Below are 27,991 nucleotides of genomic sequence, written 5' to 3' on the forward strand. Positions count from 1 at the left end.
ATTATCAAATAAAGAAATAATTGACTGCACACAATCACTACATGATTTATTAGCAATGAAAATACTTAAAACTCCACAAGTCCTTTATTTGTACATTTCTGAGATGTTAATGACTTGGTGCTACTTTCCAGTTCTCTATTAAAACAACTGTGTTTATATTCAGGCAAACACCTGTAAGTTTTCTGTGTTTCTATGCACTAGCAGGCTATCAAATCAACTATGTTTTCTGTGTTTCAACATGTATGCACTAGCAGGCTATCAAATCAACTGTTGTGTATGTTTCTATGCACTAGCAGGCTATCAAATCAACTGTTGTGTATGTTTCTATGCACTAGCAGGCTATCAAATCAACTGTTGTGTATGTTTCTATGCACTAGCAGGTTATCAAATCAACTGTTTTCTGTGTTTCTATGAACTAGCAGGCCATCAAATCAACTATGTTTTGTATGTTTCTATGCACTAGCAGGCTATCAAATCAACTGTTTTCTGTTTTGTGTGTTTCTATGCACTAGCACGCTATCGAATCAACTATGTTTGTATGTTTCTACACACTAGCTGGCTATGTTTGTATGTTTCTACACACTAAAAGGCTGTCGAATCAACTATGTTTGTATGTTTCTACACACTGGCTATGTTTGTATGTTTCTACACACTAAAAGGCTATCAAATCAACTATGTTTTTATATATTTGTATCTGGGAAGTTTGTCATGTTTTAGTATTTATATATACTGGTATACAACTGGGGTAGCAAACCCATGCATATGGATCTATGAAAGCCTCTCTGTAAATATTTTGACATCTGGAGATGTTCTGTGTTGTGTATGACTTGCATAATGTATACTGTTTGGTAATGTGTCCCAGTGCTTCTCAATCATTGACTGTGAATTTCAGTGTTTTGAGTTGCCCTTCAGGGTAGCCAATGTAGATGATCTTTTGTTGAAAACCCTAAGTGCTAAATCACGTTGATGTAAGGTAGTGTCTTCTGTTCTTTGTGTACCATGTACATTGTATTCTGATCTCTCTGGTACATAATTTGGACAGCGCCCTCTGTGTTGGTTTCTTCAAAGTTTCATGTTGAGTTTCATGTAGCAAGCATTACAACACTATCAGTGGCAAAACTGTAGACTAAATTTTAAACATAAAATGGACTTGCCACACTAAAATGTTACACAAGGCTATGTGGCTACATGAATATTTAAACACTAGTAACCAGGGCAACAGTAACCATGGTGACTAATGGCTGCCATTCTGTTCAGTGTAGAATTAATGATCTTTAAAGCCAGTGTTCTTGAACTTTTGGTAATGAAAAAAATTTAACATGTAATTTTAATACCTTGCTGCAAATCATTTTATTTATTAATAACCATAGAAATTGTAAACTATTTGTAGTGTATCAAATAAGACTTGCAACTCTAGAAGTCATTTCTTTATGTCAGATATTTGATAACTGTTCTATCAATAATTGATTGATACAAAAATGAATGTCAGTGTTTATCATATTTATGCAAATATGAGCCTAACAAATCAAATGTCATGTCATGTTTTCTTTGTAAGCACTCACTTGTAAGTTATTCCAAATACAGATAATTATTGTCTTACATATTCATTGAATTATACATTGTTTTTATTTTATCATCATTTTTCCCGTAAAGTTTCATAATGGAATAGTTTCAATCTATTGTTACTATGGCAACCATATGTGTAATGTAATATGCGCATATACAGTAAGAAGACCATGGATGTCTGCATTGACCAATTACAGTACCTGTCTTATACAGCTGTGGACTAGACTGGTCAAGACAATGGGTGTCTGCATTGACCAATTACAGTACCTGTCTTATACAGCTGTGGACTAGACTGGTCAAGACAATGGGTGTCTGCATTGACCAATTACAGTACCTGTCTTATACAGCTGTGGACTAGACTGGTCAAGTCAAAGGATGTCTGCATTGACCAATTACAGTACCTGTCTTATACAGCTGTGGACTAGACTGGTCAAGTCAAAGGATGTCTGCATTGACCAATTACAGTACCTGTCTTATACAGCTGTGGACTAGACTGGTCAAGTCAGTTATTTTATATAGGATGTGTAACATCTGAGATCATTTAAATAACATTACATATATTAGTACATTTTGTACAATCTCATACAATGGTGGCAATGGTGTGGGCAAAAATAACCAACTAGCTGACATTGAAACACCCTCCTATGGGTAGACAGATTATCTGTTATGAATCACCAATGGTATCATGTGCTAAGTCCATAATACATCCATGTATCCATTATTCCATCAAAAATCACTATCAGTCTGCCAGTAGTCACACAGGATTTTGCTTTTATTCAAAAATTTATCTAAAATAGAAATGAAATGTTTAGCTCTACATGTCATATCCAAACTAAAACATAACTGACTTTACCATTCTACTGTGGTCTAATGTCCATACAATGGAAGGGATGAGACGTAGGGGAAAAACACCACTCAGAAGGAAACATAGAAAGGGAAGGGGACAAATCAGTCATGTACTCTACAAAGGAATTTGGTCTTTGTGCTTTATTTTGTTTCAAATTGTTGATGTCAAATAATTCTGTGTACATTATTTTGTAATAAAATTATATACAATATTATTTTTATCAAATATCTTTATGTCTGATGTGTCGACTTTTGTTCCATTGCATATTTATTCATCACCTGCACAGTTTAAACAAACCAGTATATAGTACATATTGAATGTTTCTGTTGTGATTCATTGTCAATGAGTCACTTAAATCAGTGGTTGATAAGTAGCAAGGCACTATCTTCATTCTTGACATCAAACCAAACATCGTGATGCACACCATGACCACTGGCAGCAGTCTACAAGTACTGTAGTGTAAAGAGCGCCACCAACGTGTAGGCGTTCCACCTAAGATCATATAAATCTGGCTGACATGAAAGGTGCTCCTTTTACAGTGTAGTCTCTTTCTCCTCCACCATCAGACTTTCATGAACTCTAGCACTGTCATTGGAACTACTAGAATCTCCATTGTCAGAGTCTCTCTTTTTCTGTACAGGCATCAAATAGAAATGAAACTGTCAATCTGTAGTCTTTCATGCATTATTGTACAAATGTTAACTCTATATCAATGTTAGTCATCTCATTCAGACAAGGATGGATTTAGGAATTAATACCAAAATTTCAATCATTGCAATTCATGATGGTTTACATCTAATTCAGTCAGATGTAAAAATATATCTAGTCTACCTGTTAGTCTGACTATATATTGTACTCACTACAAATACTATACATGTACACAAAATGAAGCTCTTCTACATTTGACAACATATAGAATGACTATAGGGCCATTAACTAATACTGTCATGTATCATGCCCCACATTCCCTGATCCAGCCAGTCCCAACCAATACTGTCAATGTCTCACCCCTGAAACTACTCAACAGTGCTACGATCCCCAATCACTTACCCTTCTCTTGTACCTAATCAAACCAGTTCCAGCCAATACTGTCAATGTCTCACCCCAGAAACTACTCAACAGTGCTGCGATACCCAGCGGTGCACCATGAACACTATCAAATTATAAGAAATAAGAACAAAACACACATCATAATTAAGATAAATATTAATGTAAAACCTCAAAAGTCATTACATTTTCATTAGCGGAGGAAAATGCAAGAAGTGACATATTAGTGGGCCTTAAACTGTCATTACAAGTCAAAAATGAATGATGATAATACTCATATTACCATGGTTACTACATGGTATATTTTCATGTTTAATAAGGGAAAGATAAGAGAACGATAAAATTACCTATACAAAAATTATTTAAAGGAAAAATAGGAAAAATAATTATTGTGATTTTGAACATTTTGATTATTTCTAGCACTGTATAACCTATACACCATATCATTCCCATTACCAAAGTTCTGACCATTTCGCTCATAACAGGATTGCAAGAGGGCACCCATGATTTGTGTGGGCTAAAATTTGGTCACGACAGATGATTGTATGGTCATGCATAAGGCCATATGTAAAAGAACTCTGTTTGCCCCTAAAAGAACATTGTGGTGGTTAGATATGTTTTGATTTACTACTAATAATGTACAGTAAAGCCGCATGTGAATTGATGTATGTGAGCTAAGGATATGTAACAACAACTTCACAATAATTATTGAATGATTGTGATCAAGCAAATGATATAAATTGATCATGTCAAAGGTCAAAGTATAACTGATTATGTGAAAAATTTCAAAGGTCATGTTCTGATAGACAGTAGTTGGTATGTCAAAGGTCACCCAGACTTACCCAAGATGAGGTAGCGTTACCAAGGCAACGATAAGTACACCTAATCTTATCACTGCACTTGGGGCAATGACCCTTGTTTGTTGCCATAGCATCAACCATGATGTAGAATGGGCTCGAAGTGCAACTGAAATTAGGAACAGAATCAGTTTTAGTTACGTAATTTGTCTACACAAATAACAATATGCACTCTGTGGGTATAATTCCATAAGTCGTCTTTACACATAGATTCACCAGATTTTTCATTCTAAGTTATAATAATTTGTAGTGAAAAATTTACCTAAACTGTTACGAGAATTTATCAAAACTTTTTTAAGTGACAACAGAATTGTGTATGTAACAGTTACGTGCTTATGTTCCATACGATATTTCACTTTTGTACCAGATTTGAATGAAATTGAATATTGCATGTCCGAGAAATGACGTATCATGGACAGAAAGACAGATGGATGGATGGATGGATGGATGGATGTACGGATGGATGGATGTACGGATGGACAGACAGACAGACAGACAGATGGACAGATGGGTAGACGGGAGGATGGAGAGATGCACAGATACAGCCCATTGTATTAGTTATCCCTTCATTGGACTATTTAATACAACCTTTTAGTTATACCAGTTGTTACCACCAATCTTAACATCACTTAAAAAGTTTATAGTAGTCTTTACTATGTGTCATTAACACAAGGGTTAAATTTGAAACACAAATAAAGCATAAAATAAAACACAGCATGTCAACTAACCTGGAAATGGCATGAATGAAAAGATTCGAAGTGGTACAATACACTTTTCAGCCATAGAATGGTCTAACTTTAAAACATTGGTTAGAAACAACACTGTCACTCCAGGAATCCAAAATACTATAACCATAAACTGAAATCAAATATTATCATTATGAACCAAAATCAAATAAACAATATGTTTTACTACCAAATACTATACAATTTACTCTTTTATTGACTACTGACAACATATAAATGTGTTTTTACATTTATTGCACAGCTGAAATGTTTATGTATGTATTTTTTATGTACATAATACAGTCAATTTATAATGGCGCAATGTTTTTTTAATGTATGCTTTCATGAATTTCCTTTAATTTAGTGATTATGGATTATATTAATGCGATCATAAATGTTGCCCAATCACTATGTAAGGTGTACACACATTACAGTAGAATTTACACAAGGGCAATTACAATTTTGAATATGAGAATACTAATAAGTTATCATAGTGATAGTTGCATGGTCTAGCACCTGCAATACTTGAGTACAATTGGTGTTGTCTGTATAATCATTAGACTGTAAGATACGTCATGAAGTTTCGCCCTCACCAGCCTCCTCTCAGGTGGGAGGAGTTGGCCGATGTGTGAGGGCGCCCCATCACGGCGTACCTTACAGACTATATAATCATAGCCCCCTCCTCCATATGGTATAATAAATAACATACACTTACCAAGAATGAACACAAAGTACATACTGTATAATTGAAGATATATTGTTTTGGTGTAATTCGATGTACTTACCAAAAAATGAACACAAAGTGCATACTATGTTGAAGATAGTGATATGTTTTGATATGTTCTGATATACTTACCAAGAATGAACATAAAGTACATACTGTGTTGAAGATAATGATATGTTTTGGTGTGATACCATGTCTTGTTTGGATACTCTGCCCCTTCAAAACAAATAAAAGAACACTTTTATCTGACTAAACACTTCACACGACATATATCCCTTCTTGATGTCATCTTTAATAGATTGCTACAGAATATGATTCAGAGATAATTTCAAGTTTAAAACCAAATTGACAAATAACTGGTTAATAGGTCCAACTGTACACCTTTAGAGAGTACAGGGAATCACAACAACAACAACAACAACAACAACAACATCATATTTTTATATTTGCAAGTACAGTATAATGATGTGATCCTGGGTAGTTTTCTTAATATGTTTACAAATGATTTAAACCCTTTCCTATATCTTCACACTATGAATAGCATTTTAAAATTCAAATCAAAATATGTATTGATGTTTAAAAAACTGCTATAAAATCATTAGCTTGAGATTATACACTAATCTACTACAAACTACTATGAATTCATTACCTTGAGAAAGGTTGGGACGATAGGTTTTAGATCATTCAGCCATTGATAACACACTTGTCCAACTGGATACACCACGGTAAGTATAGCTATGGCCTAATTGGAAAAAAATTATTAATTTTAATATTTGTCTGCAGTATAACATAACTGTGATAAAATCATCTTTTGAAGAAACAAACTATTCACGTCAAAGTTTTCTTGTCTATGTTAATTTTCACAGTATTACAAAAAGTTTTCTACTTCACAAAATATACCGATATGCTTCCCAGTCATTGCATTTGTTTGCATTCTGGAAAACTTGTCTTCCTCAGGTTGTTTTCACAAGATGGCTGTAACTACCATTTGTCATCACTGCTAAAGACAATGTTGCTATCTTTAACATGTAAAGGTGGGATACTATGTTACCATGGTAACACTCAAGTAAACTGTTCTCCCCTGTTTCTCATGATCGTTTATAGCATTGAATATAACACTATTTTAAATACATTGATTAGGCCAAATAAAAAAAGTTGTTTGGTGTAGGGTCTATGGTTCTGGTTACCCTACCCCACCTACATTTTCACGCTGACCTTAAAAAAAATTTTTATGTATTCAAACTAACTAAATATTCAAGAAAAATAATAATAAAATCGCGGAAATCGTGAAGTCTTACAAGAAATAGTTGGTGCGGAAACTGACAATGAGTTCACAATGGTATCTAAATAATGCAGATTGGTGATTTTAGCAGCCAAATTAGTCATTTTAAACTTATAGTCTTACCTGCAGTGCTTCATCTGATGACAAGTCTTGTGCTACAAGTACATTACAAATAGGTCGACTAAGAATCTGTATCCCTCTAACCAGAGCTAATGGCCACCAAAACCACAATATTTTAGGTATTGTCAGCCTCATCTGACAGAAATAGACAATAAGTTTGTTGAAAATGACAAAAGATCAGTGCCGCTGGAATGATGGAATACAAATGCATGCTGGGTATTTAAAAGCAACTGATTGCAATTCAGATCACCATGGCAACTAACTAGTCATAGATTGCAAAAACTAGACTTATCTTTACTTATTGCCTTTAGGATTGACTAAATATCAGGTATATATATATTTATATAAGGCTGACTTTTTAATTTGTAATTTCTGATCATATTACCTTTAGAAATAATGGGTCAGTTGAATGTTCAATATTTGCCTAGATACATGCTTGTGCAGTGGTGTCACAATCTTGTTTGTCAGCAATACAGGAACATTGTGTATTTTCTATTCCAGTAACAGAGGGCAGTATAATGCTTTATTAAACATAGACTCTGTCCAAGGTCTATGTTTTAAATTGTTTTCATCAGATTCAAGGAATAAACAGTCAGTAAGGTCATAAGAAAGAAAGAAAGAAATAATAGGTCACCCTAGTAAGACAGGAAGAATAATTAGTCTTGAAAGTTGTGCCCCCTAAGTTTATACCCAATCCAAAACAATATGAGCATTCACAGTCACAATGAGAAGATAGCATAAATTTGATTTGTTTACTAAGCAATGACATATTCAATATATCACTGGACCATGTTCAGCTATGTGGGAAATGTGCATTACAAAAATGATTGTTTTTTAAAGAAAGCCAGAGTAGTTACTTACCCCATCTGTAGTAGAGACAGTGTTTGGAAGTTTGGGAAATACAAGACCTTGATTGCCAGAGTAGTTACTTACCCTGTCTGTAGTAGAGACAGTGTTTGGAAGTTTGGGAAATACAAGACCTTGATTGCCAGAGTAGTTACTTACCCCATCTGTAGTAGAGACAGTGTTTGGAAGTTTGGGAAATACAAGACCTTGATTGCCAGAGTAGTTACTTACCCTGTCTGTAGTAGAGACAGTGTTTGGAAGTTTGGGAAATACAAGACCTTGATTGCCAGAGTAGTTACTTACCCCGTCTGTAGTAGAGACAGTGTTTGGAAGTTTGGGAAATACAAATTTGAAATAGCCAGAAAGGACCACCAATAACTTGGCACTAGTACCAGTATACAATGCAATGACAGGAATTAATAATGGTTGTGTTGTTGCCAAATTAGATTGTAATAAACCAACAATAGATGCTATCTGAAAGACAATAATTACAGACATTATAGATTTTGTGTGTTTATAGACATCCAATACATACAACCTGTTTTGTATCTGTACACACCAATATTTCTATTTTTCACACTGCTGAGTTGTGAACTGTTAGTTGAAAATGAAATTACTGTACGTCTCTGTCTGTCTGTCTGTCTGTCAGTCTGTCAGCCTGTCTGTCTGTCTGTTCGTCCGTCCATCCGTCCGTCTGTCTGTCTGTCTGTCTGTCTGTCTGTCTGTCAGTCTGTCTGCCTTCCTGCCTGCCTACCTGCCTGCCAATGTAATTCAAAGTGAAACTATTACTGTGACATGTTCATATAAGCTATTGAACAGACATTGGTTTAATTCTACTCACAATAGGGTCATGTTTCTGATGACATCCATCATCTTGAAGTGTACATTTCTGGGACAGTGTACATTTTTCTGTATATCTGACTGTCTGTCTTTCTGTCTATCTATCTGTCTGTCCGTCTCTGTCTGGCTGGCTGGCTGTCTGTCTGTCTGTTTGCCTCTGCCTCAATCTGTCTATCTGACTGTCTGTCTGTCTGTCTGTCTGTCTTTGTCTATCTGTCTGTCTGTCTGTCTGTCTGCCTCTGCCTCAATCTGTCTAGCTGTCTGTGTTTCTGTCCATGTCTGTCTGTCTGTTTGTCTGTCTGTCTGTCTGTCTGTCTGTCTGTCTGTCTGTCTATCTGTCTGTCTGTCTGTGAACATTGTATTCAAGAAACACCAGGCTCCTTTTATAATAATAATATTTTATTCATACTGAATAGTTCTTTAAGTTTCATAAATTTGTCTCCCTGAGAAACCCATGCAGTGAGAGTTATCCCTCATGGCTTAAGATGTTAATGCAGAAGGAAACCAAAGCACCCATGGAAAACCTTCATTGTTCGGTAAAGTTGAACTGATTGACAGATCTCTTCTTACAAGTACAATTATTCTCTGTTTGGTACATGTTACTAGAAACACAAGTCTGTGTAATTTATACAAACTGTATTGATAAGTGTTCATCTGTATATATATACCAATACTAATGTCTCAGTGATATATTTTACCTTGATAATAAGCTAATGTGGTATGTGCATAGTTCATCAAAAATAAACTGTGCTAGTATAATTTCTGGACTAACCTGTAATCCAACATCAACAAGGCAACTAGCTGCCACTAATGTACTGTGTTTATGTTGTAGAAGAACTCCACTTTGAAGCTGAGCCTGAAATATATAACACACTGGTTTATGATATGATAAATAATGTGATTAACACTCTGAACATCAATATTTAGTGAGTTGATGTGATTATGCATGTCTTCATAGAAGGTTAGTGAGATGTGATGCAATAACACATACAAATTTTTTTACATGACTGAATTTTAGTCTAATGATAATTATATCCCCTACATTATATTTTCCAAAATTTAAACAAAAGTGATCTTAATTTGAGAGATAATATAAAATGTACTGTTATTATGTAGTGATGTGTAGGCTAGATGCAAATTCTACCAGTAGTCTCTAGATAATGTTATTTATTTGGTTATTTGGTTAGTGAAAACAACATTACTTACAGTGCCATCCAGCAATGGGTAGATACTCATGTAAAAGATACATTTTCTGGTTGCCATGCCAACTTCATCATTTAAACCATACAGTTTATTTACAACATAGAATCCAAGCTTACTGTAAGCTGTCAAAGAGAAATGAAGTAAATTGAGATGAATATGAAATTATTGAGTTAAAATGAACCACAGTAGAGTGATCCGTAGTATGTAGCACACTAATAACATTTCTCAGTTCAACACCTGGAAGGGGTCATACTCACATGACATAGTAAGAGTATATACACATGTACCACAGTTTTGGAAAAAAAAAAAAAAAACTCAATTTTTTTTATTCATGTAGATTTTTGACTTTTGATTTTGGAAGCATTATGTAGTCTAGAGGTTTGACCCTTCTTTGAATACATGTATGACCTGTGACCCCATATTTTGGACAACATACTCATACTTTCCAGGTTGCTGCCCAAATTTCAAAAATCTACCAAGATTTTTTGAAAATGTACTTTCTAGGTTGCCAAGTTTCTAATTTTTTTGAGGCATACAACTACTATTTTCAAGCAGAATGTAAACATTTCACCCTTAGTTTCTGGCTGAAATGTAGACTTTTGTGTTCTAGCTTTTAATTTTAGTAGTGTTTGTTGATCCTTATAATTCAAATCTGCCAGAATCTACCTATTACCAAGCCAGGTATTTACCCCAACCCCACCCCAACCCCAGCCCCACCCCAGGCTTCTCACTCATACTAAAATGTTGACATAAAAGTAATGTACAATATTTTTTGAATATCTTCAAACATCACAAGATTCAATAATTACAATATCCTGTTGTACTAACCCACGGCTGCAGCAAGTGAAAAAATAATCCCTGCAATACCTAAAACACTGACCAGTCCTTTAAGGTTGTCTTGACGACTGTGCACCAAAACAACACCGACATGTTTAAACTCAAGTAGAGTACCATTGGCAAATTTGATCACAGTATAAGCAATACCAAAGACTGCCAAGAAAGCAACTGCATCTTGTCCTGTTGTCACACCACGATTCAATGCCTGTAATCAAATACATAAAGTGTGATATTGTCAAATCTACAATAGTTGAAAACTTGTACAGAAAATCACAATACTCACTGTTCATTGTAACAATTATGAAAGATTAGTCTAGGGGTTATCCATTAGCCTTTGAATCTGAAAATCCATTCCCATGTTTAGTGGAATGGATGGATCAACCTAGCACCACATTTCATGCTAAATTTTAAATTACCATCAACAACCACTCAAAGCATTAATATAAACTTATGACATTATTGTGTCCTCGGGTGACCTACTTTCAGACTGAAGATGGAGGTTGTAGTAAACATTATTTACATGCCAAACACAGTTGCACTAATTGAATATAAATGAGCAAATGTGTGAATGAAGTGGCCAATCACAAGGCCCTGTCAATGTGTAATTGTTAATTTTGTAAGCATGTCGTCTAGCTAGATTGTCAACAGCTTACATTCATTCCACTAGACATGGGATGAGATCTTCAGATTCAAAAACCAACAGATAGACTCTAGACTAAATTGGAAGATACATTATTAATATAGTAATGTTCATTTGATACACAACCAAGTTACTTTTTTTACATCTATGTTTCAACCACATGATTACTGTTCACCACTAGAGGGCAGTGTATCAAAGAACATTATCCTGAAGTTCCACCTAATATGAACCTGATTTTAATACTGAACATCATACATTATTGTTTTGTGTTTGGTAATGAAGACAGTGCTGTACTTCAAAAAAATACTTGTTTCTTTTGAATTACAAATAAAAAACACTTTGGGAATGTAGGTATGCAAAAAGATGATGTAATTATTTCACACAATCATGGCAAGGATTGGGCACAGATTCTGTAACAAGATTGTGCAGAAAACTTTTCAAAATCTTCCAAGCCATTCCATCTTCCAAATTTGCCAATGTATTAATTTACCATTGGCATTTAAGTTGTCTTTAAATTTGGGACAGTAAAAATAGAGAAACTTTGTTGAATGTCTGGATCAATGTGTAATAATAAGATTATTATTCCCCAATATTTTTCTGAGTTCATCAGCCAAAGAAAATACTTGTGACCTAAGGGGACCTTGTCACTAAAAGTTGCCAGATGAGTAGTGACAAGGCCCCTTAGGTCACAAGTATATTCTGGCTATATACGATAAACCTGGTATATATATGTTGATATTCAAATTTGGTTTTTGGAACAATTCGTGAATGTTAAACATATGAAATGACATGGTGTGTATATCAGGATTTTTTAGAGCTGTTTTGACACTGACATTATTTTAGTAAACCCTTATCTTCTTATCTTTAGCAAATTTCATAATTTGGACAATACAAGATGAGAGTCATTCCAGGTGAAGTATACTGTATTATTTAAAAATAGCGCAAATACTGCGTTGCCGCACAACTTCATGTTCAGGGCAATGATAGATATATAATTTTTTGAAGATTTAAAGTTGTAACCAAAACAAAATTTTCATACCTAATTTCCATCATCATAATCCAGCCATCCTATGTTGGAAGTGTACAAGACAAGTATAGCAACATCCTAATCAAACTTTAAAGGGATGTGTCTACAAGGTTTTGTATTTCTTTACTTTTTTAAATCAATTTGGAACCAAGTCATACCAATATAACAGGTTTATCTTTCTTGGTTGTCTTATTGTAATATTGTAAAAGCCAGCTACATTCACTTTATATGGGTAGGTGATGAAACAGCTGTCTTACAATATATTACATAATCCAGTCATAAACCAAACTGGCCATGCTACAGGCTTTACCACCAGAGGAAATAGTAAAGTAAACATTATAGTTAATTAACAATGTACTGTTCTCACTGTGTCAGCTATTAATGAGGACAAATCTACACATTCTCAACAAAGTTAAGCTCAATCTACTGGGTAATTTCAGAGTTGAAGATTTTTGAGGAAAAGCAATGACAAAGAATAACACTTCTAGAAACATCTCACCAAGTTTCAAACTCATTCACTTAGTATTTTTTGAGATATAAGTTTTGACCAAAATTCACATTTTTACACCTTAATTCCATATCACTCATGGAATCATGGTATGCTTAACATATCTTCGTCCATACATCCCTAAATGCATTTCCATTAAATTTCAGCCCAATCTGCTCAGTGGTTTTGGAATTATAGATTTTCAACCAAAAAGACACATTTTCAGCCCTAATTTGCATATTACTGATGGAATCATCCCGTCATGAACAAATCTTACTTTACACCCCCTTAAGAATGTTCCCACCGAATTTCGCACCAATCTGCCCAGTAGTTTCTGAGTTTAAGTTTTTTGACCAAAAATCACATTTTTTGACCCAAAACCCACATCCCTGATGCAATCACTTTCATTTGAACAATTTCCCAACTAGACACCAGAAGTAACATGACCACCAAATATCAAAGCAATCGGTCCAGCAGTTTTTGACTTTAAGTTGTTTACACACACATACACACACACACACACACACACACACACACACAGACAGACAGACAGACAGACAGACACTTTGCCATGCCTATAGCACTACTGAACCTTTCAGTTCAGTTGTGCAAAGGTTCAGTAGTGCTAAAAAATGGGTCATGAACACAATTCCACAGTTCAAACAAGGTCAAGCCACTGTAGATTCATGGATTCTTTTTCCGTCAGAATCCAAATCACAATGCCCCCCCCCCCCCCTCCAAACGTTCAGACTTACTCAGTCTGCAATTTACTAGAGGAAACATATTGGGGCCAAACTTGGCAAAGAGACTGCATGGACTGACCTGTTCAGCGATATTTACGGCGATATACGTTGCTGTCAGTGGCAGGAAAAAACGTACTAGCGGCCAATATGTCCAGTCACAATCACATTTCATCTTACTTTCATGATAATTTTCAGCAAGATCGTGATACTAATGTCCCGGTATTACAAGTATGTGCACTTCGTCTACATATATATAACTTATGACGTTCTCTCTGACATGTGACCTCGATCACCTGCGAAGGTCACATGTTAAAGTTCATACATCAACATTACACAGATAGGCCTGACACAATCTCGTACAACCTCAGAGTACAACAAAATATTATTCTTGGTTGGTCAGAAGTCTCTTGATCCTATAAAGATTGGCTCCCTTTGTCAGTAATGCTGGCATTTCGACATACAATTGTCATGATTGTATAACAATGTTGGTATCATGTGACTCATGTCATGTCAGGTCAGTTAGTAATCAGGGGTTTACCCCTATGTTTATTCGGTGACTTCTCAATCTATTTCAAATTCTTCTTTTCAAACAAGATAATTTATATGTATGTTACAAAGGATGGCGATATTTTCAGGCGATAATTTCAATCTCTCGGATAAAATCATGGTCTGATATGGTCAAATAATTTGTTTGTAAGCCTCTAGTCGTTTTGTATTCTTTCTTCAATTCTAGAACAGTACAGTAGGCCCCTCCTAAGCGAGAATGTCCTCATCAGAATGACAAATTCCATGCAATAAAAACTCTGAACTGCTTGTGCTCTATAACCCGTATAAATCATTTGATCTACCAAGCTGATGAATATTGTTGGTCATTTGCGAGACAATGGTCAGCAAGCTTAGGCTGTGAACTACATCAATAGTGTTCGGAGATAAACTTAAAGGTTTATGCCCGGGGGTTTATGATCTAAACTATAAATATGTTTCTAAGCTTTATATTAAAATTGTACTGAAGTTGCTGTTTCACTAGAAGAATACATGTAACTTCATGGGCTTCTTTATTCTATTTTTTTAAATCCATTTTTGGTATTTGTATAAATGGTGTCAGGAAAATCTAAAATGGACAGATAGTAAGCTTAAAGCTATAACGACAGGCAAATGAACGGGCTGAAAAACAGGCAGATACACCGTGGACGGACGGACGGACGGACAGACAGACAGACAGACAGACAGACAGACAGACAGACAGACAGACAGACAGACAGACAGACAGACAGACAGACAGACAGACAGACAGACAGACAGACGGGTGGGTGGGTGGATGGATGGATGGATGGATGGATGGATGGATGGATGTTGGTTTTTTGGTTCTGAAAAAAGACTGAAACTTTCTTATGTATTGTAAGCTTATAAGGTAATTTATTTTTGTACACTGTATAAAAAATTACACCATTTGACAAAACACTGGTGATATTTCAATTGTTATATTTCAAAGGAAGACATTATAATGCATGTCACAAGATGAAAAAAATTACAACTTCATATAGGAACATTGTCGGATACGTTACTGCAAAGTACAAAGTATACATCTTCCCGTGTACATGTGTGTTGGCTCTACACCGATGATTTAGGGGCACCATATCTTGACGTTGTAAACTGAGTATTGCCTTTCCTCTATCGCTGAAAGAAACATGGCGTAAAACTGCACAAAACATAATCCCTGATATGGTTTATCATTTAAAACAATGTCCAAAAACTGTGGATGTACTTGTAAATCTTGTGTGTTTAGCTCGTGATATTGAAGTAGAAAGGTGTTTTTTTAAACCATAATATTATACTTTTGAGTACTAACTACATGGTACTATCATCATATCAAATGTAAACAATTTTTACATCTCTTAAATCTGTGATAATACAGCTGTCGTCAAAATTAGGTTATTATTATTGGCTAACGACAAATACAACTTTTAATTTATAATACTGATTTACTGCTATTAAAATGCTACTCGTGACAAATTCAATTCTCAGACAGAAACGTGTCAGTAAAACTTTAGCTGCCATTTAATATACAAACACCATACTCTGGTTCTTCAATTTCAAAAAACAACTGAAAATTAACGATTTTTACACCATTTCAATGTAGTCTTTCTGACTTCTTCACCATTAGCATACTCTTCATACATGATTCTAAACCCTCAAAAAGACCATTTGTCGATCATCTTAAATATTTTTATATTAAATTTACAGCTGTCTTGACAACAGTTGATTCTAACCATAGACACCAAGGTGGCGGGTCTATGTTTTAATTCACATTAACCTAAGGCACCAACATGTTTCAAAATCTATTTCTACTTGGAAGAAAACACAATCGAATTGGAAACTGGGGGGAAACTCAACTCAACGTTTCAAAAATTCTGACTAGCTTTTGTACTGTTAACAGAGCATCGTCAGGTCAGCAAATGTAAGAACAGCAGTAAGAAATGTAAAGGAAAGGTCAGGGTGTACAACAACAAAAGGCATACTTTATTTTGTATGGTGAACCCGCAATAATGCACTATCAACATTAGCCAGCAATAATGCACTATCAACGTTAGCCAGCAATAATGCACTATCAACATTAGCCAGCAATAATACACTATCAACGTTAGCCAGCAATAATGCACTATCAACGTTAGCCAGCAATAATGCACTATCAACATTAGCCAGCAATAGTGCACTATCAACGTTAGCCAGCAATAGTGCACTATCAACGTTAGCCAGCAATAGTGCACTATCAACGTTAGCCAGCAATAGTGCACTATCAATGTTAGCCAGCAATAATGCACTATCAACCTTAGCCAGCAATAGTGCACTATCAACGTTAGCCAGCAATAGTGCACTATCAACGTTAGCCAGCAATAGTGCACTATCAACGTTAGCCAGCAATAATGCACTATCAACGTTAGCCAGCAATAATGCACTATCAACGTTAGCCAGCAATAATGCACTATCAACATTAGCCAGCAATAATGCACTATCAACGTTAGCCAGCAATAATGCACTATCAACGTTAGCCAGCAATAATGCACTATCAACGTTAGCCAGCAATAATGCACTATCAACGTTAGCCAGCAATAATGCACTATCAACATAGCTCTAAGTCCTCTTTTAAAATGGCATAAGCTGGGTTCATAAACCTTTCACTTACATGAAAATACTTGCATGAAATCTTGATTTAAAATATATTATAGTGTATCAATGTCAATGCATGCCTTCTATGACATTACAATTGCATTTTTGCATTGTTAGAACAGTTTATTACATAGAATGGATCCCTTGGCATTATTTGGTACGTATAAAAAATCATGTCATTAGTTGGTATATATGTTACCAGGTTTGAGTTTAGTTAATTGCCAACGATAGTTACGTTTGCTTCAGTAATTAGAATACTACGAATTAATTTTAAATATGCAGCATAAATCTCAGTGTCCCTGTAAAGTCATATATTTCACTTGATTCTGAACCTACAATAACCCGTAAGTATATTTAATCAATTGATAAGTCAAGTGGAATTAAATATTTTGACAAAACAAAATATATACATCTTTTTGAAAAAATGTACTCGTATGCATAGTATTCGTGTAGAAGATTCGACGTACAAAAAATCACCGTCGTCTCTTTGATTGCTGTTATAAAATATTCCATTTATAAATATTGATGAAATAAAACATGATCATAGATATGTAATTATTTTGTTAATTCTTGATATGAATAAATCCAAAATAGATCTGCTTTTCATCATCATGATAATGCACATGTTATTGGCGATATAAAACATATAAAATTACTATTTTTACCCTGACTGAGAAAGACTTGATAACAAATAGAAAAGAAATACAAAGTATCTTTATTCAGCATTGATGGAAGACGAATTGTGATTATTTTCTGTGTCTTTAAACAATGGCGTCCTTTCATCCACTCCATTTTCTTTGTTATCTTTGTAGTCACGTGATGATTGTGATAGACCACGTGTCTGTAGGAAAATAGACATTATATTTAGTGAGTAAACAGTGCGAAAAGATCCGGATATAGGTTGAGGTGTAAAGCAAATGGCTATTGGGCTATCGCGATTTCATCGACTCGGAGGACTGTGACCAAATATGGCACTCACGTTCAGCACGATTATGACCATATTTAGAAATAAGTAGAGCTGTGACCAAATTTGGTTCTCATGTTCTGTACTATTATGACCATATAAAGCAATATTAGTACAGCTGTAACCAAATTTGGTACTCACGTTCTGTATGATTGTGACCATATACAGCAATATTGGTAGTCTTGCTGCTAGACGTTCGGGCTTTCTTTCGATACTATAAGCGAAAGAAGTTCGCAGTGAGGGCTGCTTGGATGTTCCATCCTCGATAGCGATGTTCGTGTGTTGTATTGCATCGGAAGAACATCCGAGGTCTAGCAGACAGACTACAATATTGGTAGAGCTGACCAAGTATGGTACTCGCGTTCAGTAACATTATGACCATATATAGCAATATTGGTAGATCCGTGACCAAATATGGTACTCACGTTCTTTACAATTACGACCATATATGGCCATATGTGTAGAGATGTGAGTTTGTGACCAAATATGGTAAAATGTAAGCCTTCGAATCATCTCAAGAACAGCTTGTGACTAAAATGATACATAAACAATAAATTATCACCATATATTATATTTACCCGTGATCTTCTTGCTTTGACTCCCCTCCTCATAAGAAAGATGACAACCACGAGAAGAATGAATCCACCAATACCAAGTATCACCCACTGTACTATTTCACTTATCTCTAACGGTACTTCAACTGCAGACTTGAATTTTGCCGCGTCCTCATCACCAATCATGTAAGACTGTTAAGAAAAAATGGTATCACCATGGTAATTTCAAGGATTCGAGGCACAGTCACCTGTGGGCTAAGATTACAAATCTGAACACTCGTGTCACCAAAATTTAGTATTGTATTTATGCTATGATTACTCCACTTTCTCGACGTACGTATCGCTTTTACATATAATTTTAATCTTTACGGCCCGTATATGGGTTTTGCGGACTGAGGTTGTACTGTGGAAGGGCCCGACTTCACGAGGGCAAGGTCCGCAAAACCCATATCCAATTTTATCATATACCCCATGTCGTAGTACATCATTCGAATCACATAATTACGTAAATTGGCACTGAAACACTCGGTATATGATAAGATACACTTACATCCGATATACAGCAATTACCAGATTTACATGAAATGCAAATGTTTTGTTGCAAGACTGTTAATAGCGTGTAATCACAGCCCACAAATATTATTGAAATGAAAGTCGAAATGTGTGTTATTACCGGTATCTAAATACTTCCGAGACTCCACAATCAAACAAGACAAAATTCTTTAACATTATTAGTATACCGTAAACATTCCAATTAGTGACATTGCTGTATGTATCTTCAGATTGTTGTGGTTCTACATAAATTGCACAATCATTTATTTTAATGACGATAATTATGATGACGTCACAAACCTGATTCAGCCAGATCAATGGAAAAATCACTTCTTGTACTTTGGAAAGTTGCCTAGAAACAACAGGAATGAATTATGAAAGACACTAATGCAAACTCATTATTAGGGTCACACAATTGACAGTCATGTTAAATTTCTAGCACGTATTATCTTATGAATTGCTGTTTTTACTTTGACTATGAGCAAAATGCCACCATTACGACGTTGCTATAAATGTGGTATAGTGTATATCACATGCGCATCACATGTACATTACATGTATATCACATGTACATTACATGTACATTTACATGCATATAACGGATGGGTATACCTGTTATACATAACTTAGGCTTTAAACCCGGTGTCTAACATCCATTCATTTAGAGGTGGGTGAGATTTTGTGTAATTCAGAAGTGTAAACAATAACTTACCCGAAGAACTTATCAGGTATTACATGAATATTGAATTGCATCCGCTTTGCTGCTTTCAGTGTTACACCTGTAAGCTGAAGAAAGATAGGAAAAAAACCATGAATGATTGGTGAATAAAGTAAATGGAGAAGACGATGTCTGATTGGTGAATGAAGTAAACAAAACTAACACTATATGTGATAGCACCAAAGGCGGACTGACAGCCAGACATTCTAATTAATTAATTGATTGATTGATTGATTGATTGATTGATTGATTGATTGATTGATTGATTGATTGACTGACTGACTGACTGACTGACTGACTGACTGACTGACCAACTGATTGACTGGCTAACCGTAACTGGCAAACAGACCTTGTGAATGTCGAGGATTGTTTCGTGTTCTTCTTTCTGAGGATTCATGTTTGGTAAGATTACACTTGGGTCAGCATAGAGAAAATGTGGAAATGATAGCACTACTGGTGCCCCTGTGAAAAGACAGAATAGACCGTGTCAAGTTCAAAGTCATTGGTAGATTTTTTTAATCTTATTTTATGTATATTTTTTCATGTGTGAGTGTCTAGTTCGGGTAGTTATGTTTTCCGTTGTTTTCCATATGGTCTCTAGCTGTGTTATTGGTTTCTTCTCATCAGATGTACATCCATTACAGATTGGAAGAACAGTTTTATATTGTCTTTAAGTTGATGTCAGTTTCCGCATCCACTATTTCTTGCGAGACTTCACAATTTTCGCAACTTTATTATCTTTTTCTCGAATACGTAAAAAAAAAAGTTTAGGATCGGCGCGAAAAACTAGGTAGGGTCGGATAACCGGAACCAAACAATTGTTTTTATTAGGCCTTAAATTCTGAATGTTTATTTGTGGTCACCATTCGGTTATGAAACCGAAGGTCGCGAAACAAAGTGATGTGCAACAATAACAATATTTCATAGGTGTGATATAGAATAAAAAATTCACCCAGCTCCTTCGGGTTTGTAAATCACTTTTGTCACAATAACTACTGCTTTCTAACCAAATTCACATACCATGCTGACAATTACTCATATTCAATAGACCTGATGGCAGACAGTGATTGGCATCGGGGGTACAGAACCCTATGTTATCTGGGTTTTCTTCTGGACTGGCGAGAGTCTTTTTGGATATATGGAATCTGTTGCAATCGATTCCATGGACGGACGTAGGTTGGTCAAATTCGGCATCCAGTGACCTGATAATAGATAATAGCGTATATATCACGTAAATGTGGAGGGCGATTTATTTCTCATTTCAGCAGTTGCTAACTGTACATACTATAATAAATTTGGTAAATCGTTAATAACCACTGAATTATTTGTTGACATATTTGACACAGCAATGTTTTATATCGACAGATGATACGTTTTCAGGCACTTTATAGGTTTTACATATAAAGACCTTAAAGCTAACTACACAAGTGATACAACCTGTTGTGGTATTAATATTATGTAACCATGGTAACCATTGAAAGTATAGTGACCAAGTACCACCATGCTACAGATAGCCATCCAATATTTTATATAAATTAGACATGATTGTAAAGAGACAAATGAAGGTGATTATTTTGAAAACATAATTTACCGGCAAACTACTGAATCATAGACATAGTGCGGGTCGTATTCATCCATAAATGGCGGGTTTAGTGATGCATCTGTAAAATAGAGAAAACACTTGGCATAATTATTCTGTAATTGAAAGTTTAAATGAAAACAGACTAAAACACTACACAGTCATCGTGTAGTAGCATTACAGACATCGATGTCCTTAAGATGAAAAAGAACACAATGAAGTCAAATAGCTTTCGACAGCAACCTTGGAACTAATCGTGTCCAGCTTTAGGATAATTGTTATGAATCAGACAACGTTCTGTTCTTTTAGCAACAAACGCAACTTATCAAAGAATTTACCCAACAAGTGTCCTTACGTTTTATAGTCGACCCAACCCTACCCGTCTTCTATTCCAACGGCTGTGTGGTTATCCAATACCTGCATATTTCATTGACGTCATATTAACTTGTGCCATTTATCATATTTCCATATATCATTCATGTCATACTAACTTGTGACATTTAGTATACCTGCATATTTCATTGACGTCATACTAACTTGTGCCATTTATCATATTTGCATATTTCATTGACGTCATACTAACCTGTGCCATTTATCATATTTGCATATTTCATTGACGTCATACTAACTTGTGCCATTTATCATATTTGCATATTTCATTGACGTCATACTAACCTGTGCCATTTATCATATTTGCATATTTCATTCATGTCACACTAACTTGTGACATTTAGTATACCTGCATATTTCATTGACGTCATACTAACCTGTGCCATTTATCATATTTGCATATTGGGTTGTCCAATAGTTAAGGTCACTTTTGCCATTCCATCTATCAATAATGTTTAGTTTAGATATGTCGTCTACACCAGTAAATACACACATTGTTTGATAACTGGTGTTGTTTTTCTGTTTTAAGAAGATAACAAACAAAATCATTAATATTCATATGTATATAATATATTATGTAGTATCATTTTTGAATTTCCTCATAGCTTGATATAAAATACTAATCGATTTGTTCAAGTTCAAGTTCATATGTATTATGGGAATATCATGTCAAAGTTCACAATCAATGAACATTTTACACAAGTACGTGATGAGACTTCAAATTGTCTTCATACTATAATTTTTAATGACGGTGACACATAGTAAGCCACTTCACTATAAAAATAGAAATACCACGTGAACAATACCATGTACACATAACGCATTAAAAGGTGTATAGTCTTGGTTACCCAGACTCGGCCACCCCTAGGCGGGTGTAGCCGCCAACGACGAGAGTCTGGATAACCGAGTCTACATTGTCGATTACCCAGCCTCTCTACCCCTAGGCGGATGTAGCCCCCAACGACAAGAGTCTGGGTAACCGAGCCTACATTGTGTATAGTCTCGGTTACCCAGACTCTATACTCCTAGGCGGGTGCCAACGACGAGAGTTTGGGTAACCGAGTATACATTGTGTATTGTCTTGGTTACCCAGACTCTACACCCTTAGGCGGATGTAGCCCCCAACGACAAGAGTCTGGGTAACCGAGCCTACATTGTGTATAGTCTCGGTTACCCAGAGTCTGGGTAATCGTGACTATATTGTTATCGTAGTTTCTCATACCACGTAAACGTAACGTAACGTACTCAATTCGTATTTAAGGCGCAATATACTCTGTGTCCCTTACACATAGCGTTTACGATGCCACCTACGTTACGCAAATTATGTACATGTATACGAGATTTTAAAAAATAATAATAATTGAATGTGATTACAATGGAAACGACAGACAATTCTGTTTATGTAACTTGTAGTTTAGCAAATGTGTAAGGTATTCATACGCAATAAAATTTAATCGAATCGAATTCTGCAATTTGCTGTTACTCCTTTCATATTACTTACTCCAACCAAGATCCCAAACTGAGGTGACTGCACCAAAAGAGTACCTGTTAGGTCATAAATTAATTTGAATATGGGGTCATCGTAACCAAATATTAAATCTTTAACTGTAAACGTCTTGAAGAGCTGTGAATCATTCATAATAATGGCAAGGATATCACCAAGCCTCTCCACTATTGATGGCATTGATCGTAATAAACTAGCAATTATCTGTAGAAAGATAGAAACAGAAATGAGTAAACTGGTAAGGACAGAACTGGTATGGTACTAAATAGTCAAGACGAGTAAAGATTAGTATATGATGATGATGATGATGATGATGACGACGACGACGACGACGACGACGACGACGACGTCAATAATGAGAGATGAGCAACTCTTAGGAACCATTTAGGATATCATATTAACCGTATACAAATCTACGTTACTGTACAAGAATGTCTTACCACTAGTGGACCGTTGAGACCAGTAAATGTATCGTTCTCATGGCCAACCGACATCTCTGGGATAAAGATATATGTTGATACTGGATCATAAGATACGGTACCATTATCATGGAATGTTATGTTGTGTTTTACTTGCTTTTGGCTGTAAGAAAGGAAACACTTGGAACAATAAATTAAACATAAATGAATAATTGTAAAATTGCATGAATTGATACCAGTGTTGATAAAGGAAATGGAAAAATGGATGTCAAATTACTTCATAAAGAAAAATCCACACACTAGTCTAACGAAATAGTCAATTGAGGAGATATATAGATGTAAATTGCAAGACTTCAGCCGATCGTGATATTTGCTTCCTGAAGTAGGTGTCCACTAGATTTGTCACACACAAAAAAGAACAGTATTCTACGTTTTGCGCGATACATCTTTCTTTTAAAAAAAAAAAACTAACGCGTTACCTGTATGTATACGGCCCTTTCTCTACAAGGTATGGTTTTTCTGTGCCATCCAATACCTCTTGCTCATTCTTTAGATCAAATACCCAAACTTGTAGATATACTTTAGCTGAGCTATTAGCAGCATGTGCCCATGCGTTGTACAGGAATGACGTAGGCGATAATGTCAGTTTCTACAGAGGAGATATATGACATAAGTGTAGTAAATAAATTTATTGTGTTTCTATTACATTTTATATTTCTAAAGTTCGATTTGTCTCAACCAAAATCTGGTCAAGACTCGATTCGGTTTGCTCTCCTTTCAAATAATTGAATCGGCTTTCAAATTATTTAAACATATTTCAATTTCGTCGGGTATGGTTTGTCGGATATGGTACTGTCATCTCTTTTTGGGGCGGAGGCCAATACCCGACGTCAGAACAAAGGAGGGAAGAGACAAACACGGTGAACTGTAAATAGAACAAATCGAACCTCCACTTGATACAATTATAATCAGAGATTAAGTACATGTTGTATCAGGGTTCTAGATCACTAGATATTTTCGTCCATTTTTACCACTGTATAATGATTTTTCTTTTTTGTCATCAACAAACTGTACTTTTGATGTCAGTAATAAACTGTGAATAGTGTCAAAGAAATAGTCATCGTACGGGTGATAAAATCATGTCTAGACCAAACGAAATTAACCGTGACAAGACTATGAAAACACTTGAAATGCATAGTATAGTGCAATAACCACAGTAACTTGTGGACCCTGATTCACTTATAAGCACACTACTGAACACTCCTTAACCCAAAGTTAGTGGCAATACTAATTAATTATATTTATAATAAAAAATTCGCTCGACAGATTATTATATCAATCCATCAAACGAGTTTCTACGGTTTTCCTAAAATCAAAAGTTATGAATTTGTTCAACGGTATAATCACAACCCACTGTGGCACAAGCGACTGTGGTCATCATACATTGTTCAGGAGCACCACGAGCCAAATCGTTATAATACGTCTGGCATTTCTACCACATTCACAGTTGTCGCAATATGTCTTTTTTACAATTTACATGCAGTCGTTACGAGCATGTCAGTGGTTGTTATGTACCACAAGGACGAACCATTGTTTGACCTTTGACCTCATGCTCCAGGGCAGAACAGTGTATATCCATTACATCATCATATAGATCGAACATGCAAGATGAAGATAACTTGATAATGTTGTAAACATGGTAAAACCGTAACAAATTCATCTTGGTTTATAGAATTTAACTCATTTCTAATATAGTCATGTGATTTATGTATAATTATAAATAATGAACCTAGTGGTTTTTAATGATTACAATCCCGGGATTGCAATGCTTCAATATGTCTACTTCTGAATCAATAGGGGATATAGACGTCAAAGAACGTCGACCTTATTAAACTTTGTCCTCGTATGATAATGTCTATATCTTGTTTCACAACAGCATTGGCTTAGTGTAACGAAATACGTCAGTGTATTTGGTAATGATGGAAGACATAACTATTGTTCATTCAATAATTTAAAGCTAAAACTGCATCACGTAATGAAATTAATATCAGCTTGGCAGGAAGATAATCTCTATGTATCCAGTAGAGTAACATGTAGCTACAGTCTACGGAGTGACGTGTCACTATGTCCGTTATCTGTGCAATTCATGTGATCCAGTCATTCTTAGCCACATAGTGGTCAAAGTTTGGGATCCCAGTGGCGTGTTTCGAAATGTGTTCTATCAAATATAATCATCATTCATGTTAGATTTTTAAAATAATTTTCTTCCTCCGTCAACTTTTACGTCGAGTTCATTCAGAAATAAAGTGTACCCCAGCCTACTCTCTCTGTAAGCGTGTATCTTATTGATTACGTTGTGACATTGTGCCTTGGGAACGCCTACTTACTAATACTAAATGGCATACTGTGTTACAAGTTTACTGTACAGATGAGATGCTATCAAACAAGTATACCAAACACATGTGTTATTCGGAGTTTGTCTTGCTTTATCAAGTTCACATGGCAGCGCGAGTTATTAAATCCATTGCACAGGTAGAATCTATCGACTTTAGGAATATGGACGACATAAAATGCTATAATAATAATAATAATAATAATAATAATAATAATAATAATAATAATAATAATAATTACACAGAAAAAGAAAAGACTGAAATTCATTAATATGGAAATTACAGTCATGAATTGATTTTTGTGTAATTAATAAATGGAATGATAATCCATTTCCGTCGCCTCTCAAATACAAATTGAAGTGACCATTTGGATGAAGTTGGAAGCTATGATTATTTTATAAATTAAAAATCCAAAATAAATACCATCCAATGGGCCACTTCAAAACTTACCCCTTGTTTTATTGATAAAAACGAAAACGGTCATAGGCAATGAGACGAAATGAAATTAAATAAACAGAAAATGGGCAGAGAAGTCGACATATTTCACTTTTCATAGTATTAAACTTACGTAAAGTTACCTATTATTACAGTGTTGTTGTCAGTGTGATATAAAGATTAATGGTTGCGCTATCTGTTATGGTCTAATTCGACAAATCAATACCGATCATTAAAATATTCATTACAATGTATTAAAACCGATATACTTCTCTCCATTACAAAATACCATTCATTCTGTATGTGTATGGCCTGATCTCACGAACACCGAGACAATGTAAACTTATATACCAAGGATATAAACAAACGAACACAAAAACTGTCCTAAGCCTACATAAACATACATATACATGATACCCACACACAATGCTGAATATGATACAAGACTAAAAGGAATGCTAACAATAGGCATACAGCCACGAATGCGCGCCCACTTATAACTTTTCAGCGTTCTACCTGTATACGACAAAAATAGACGTAAAAAACAACCACGTTTTCCTACCCTGGATGCTAATTAGATTAAGAATGTTCTAATTGTTCTAAACTTAAAAAGAATAATTAAAGTGACAAGGCAAGTGTTTGGGCGTGGGAGGGGTCGGTTATTTGGTGTGTGTTTTTGGCGAATTCCCGCTTTACAGCCGTCAGAAGGACTTTGCATAGAAACTCTTGAAATGTCCTTGGTTACAAAAAAGGTTGTATACATCGGTGTCGAGCGCCATGGCGATGTGGATATATGGCCAGCTGACAATGCACATGATACCTTGGCGTAGCTAATTACAAAAGTCGACCGAGGTCAGAGAAGGCCGAATTACCATTATATCACGTTCAACACTATCAGTGTCATCTCAGACCACTAAAAAGTGGTCTGGGGTGTCATGTAATGTCAACACTGCAGTGTGTTATAAAGAGAGATACATATGTAATAGGCCTATGGCGTAAATTAATGCACAGTGGCAGTGACTGTGATTGATTGTACGTACGTGTATCAACTCTCTATAACTTAGATGTAGGCCTTTTAACATGTTATGTAATGTAACGAACATACCATAACACAGTCTATGCATAATGCCACTGTGCTTTATGAATTCATAGGTATACACCGATTATAGTTGACATAATTCAGTGGCAATGGGAATGGCAATGGCAACTGAAACTCACCTGTTCTACGATGTTATGAATAATAATACGCAAGATAGGTATCAAAGCCAAGCCCAGTGCACAGAATATACAGCCGACTATCACAGCTATGGCTATCTTCACTTTAAGTTTAAGTCGTCCCATTACTACGCAGCGATCAAGTTCATGAACTTATTAATGTAAATGACGACGTTGGGCGAAACCTGTTTAGTTTGGTGACTATTGCAGGTACTAGGTGGGTGTCGTGAGTATATATTTGTACTCCTACACTATAGTCCATACGAACATTAATCAGCTTGAGGTCATCACAATCTCAGTGTCGGAGTC

General features: G+C 35.4%; 2 protein-coding genes across 2 annotated transcripts; both read right to left on the reverse strand.

Annotated features, from left to right (window-relative positions):
* Positions 1–2,482: 2,482 nt before the first annotated feature.
* On the reverse strand, positions 2,483–14,050 carry LOC144439008 (progressive ankylosis protein homolog B-like). Its single transcript, XM_078128247.1, has 12 exons — positions 13,871–14,050; positions 10,886–11,099; positions 10,061–10,179; positions 9,627–9,710; positions 8,318–8,488; positions 7,172–7,303; positions 6,416–6,508; positions 5,899–5,982; positions 5,046–5,175; positions 4,303–4,426; positions 3,464–3,566; positions 2,483–3,045 (listed from the first exon to the last, which is right to left on the reverse strand). The coding sequence occupies exons 1-12, from the start codon at positions 13,961–13,963 to the stop codon at positions 2,947–2,949; spliced, it is 1,446 nt and encodes a 481-aa protein (XP_077984373.1). The 5' UTR covers positions 13,964–14,050; the 3' UTR covers positions 2,483–2,946.
* A 2,261-nt stretch (positions 14,051–16,311) lies between these two features.
* On the reverse strand, positions 16,312–27,808 carry LOC144439403 (platelet glycoprotein 4-like). Its single transcript, XM_078128689.1, has 13 exons — positions 27,686–27,808; positions 24,119–24,288; positions 23,661–23,802; positions 23,218–23,424; positions 22,094–22,235; positions 21,339–21,408; positions 20,768–20,949; positions 20,097–20,209; positions 19,742–19,815; positions 19,330–19,381; positions 18,502–18,669; positions 17,697–17,800; positions 16,312–16,882 (listed from the first exon to the last, which is right to left on the reverse strand). Exons 1-13 carry the CDS (start codon positions 27,806–27,808, stop codon positions 16,312–16,314), a joined length of 2,118 nt encoding a protein of 705 aa, XP_077984815.1.
* Between the last annotated feature and the right edge of the window lie 183 nt (positions 27,809–27,991).

The sequence above is a fragment of the Glandiceps talaboti genome, chromosome 8, assembly GCF_964340395.1.
Source record: "Glandiceps talaboti chromosome 8, keGlaTala1.1, whole genome shotgun sequence".
Lineage (NCBI taxonomy): Eukaryota > Metazoa > Hemichordata > Enteropneusta > Spengelidae > Glandiceps > Glandiceps talaboti.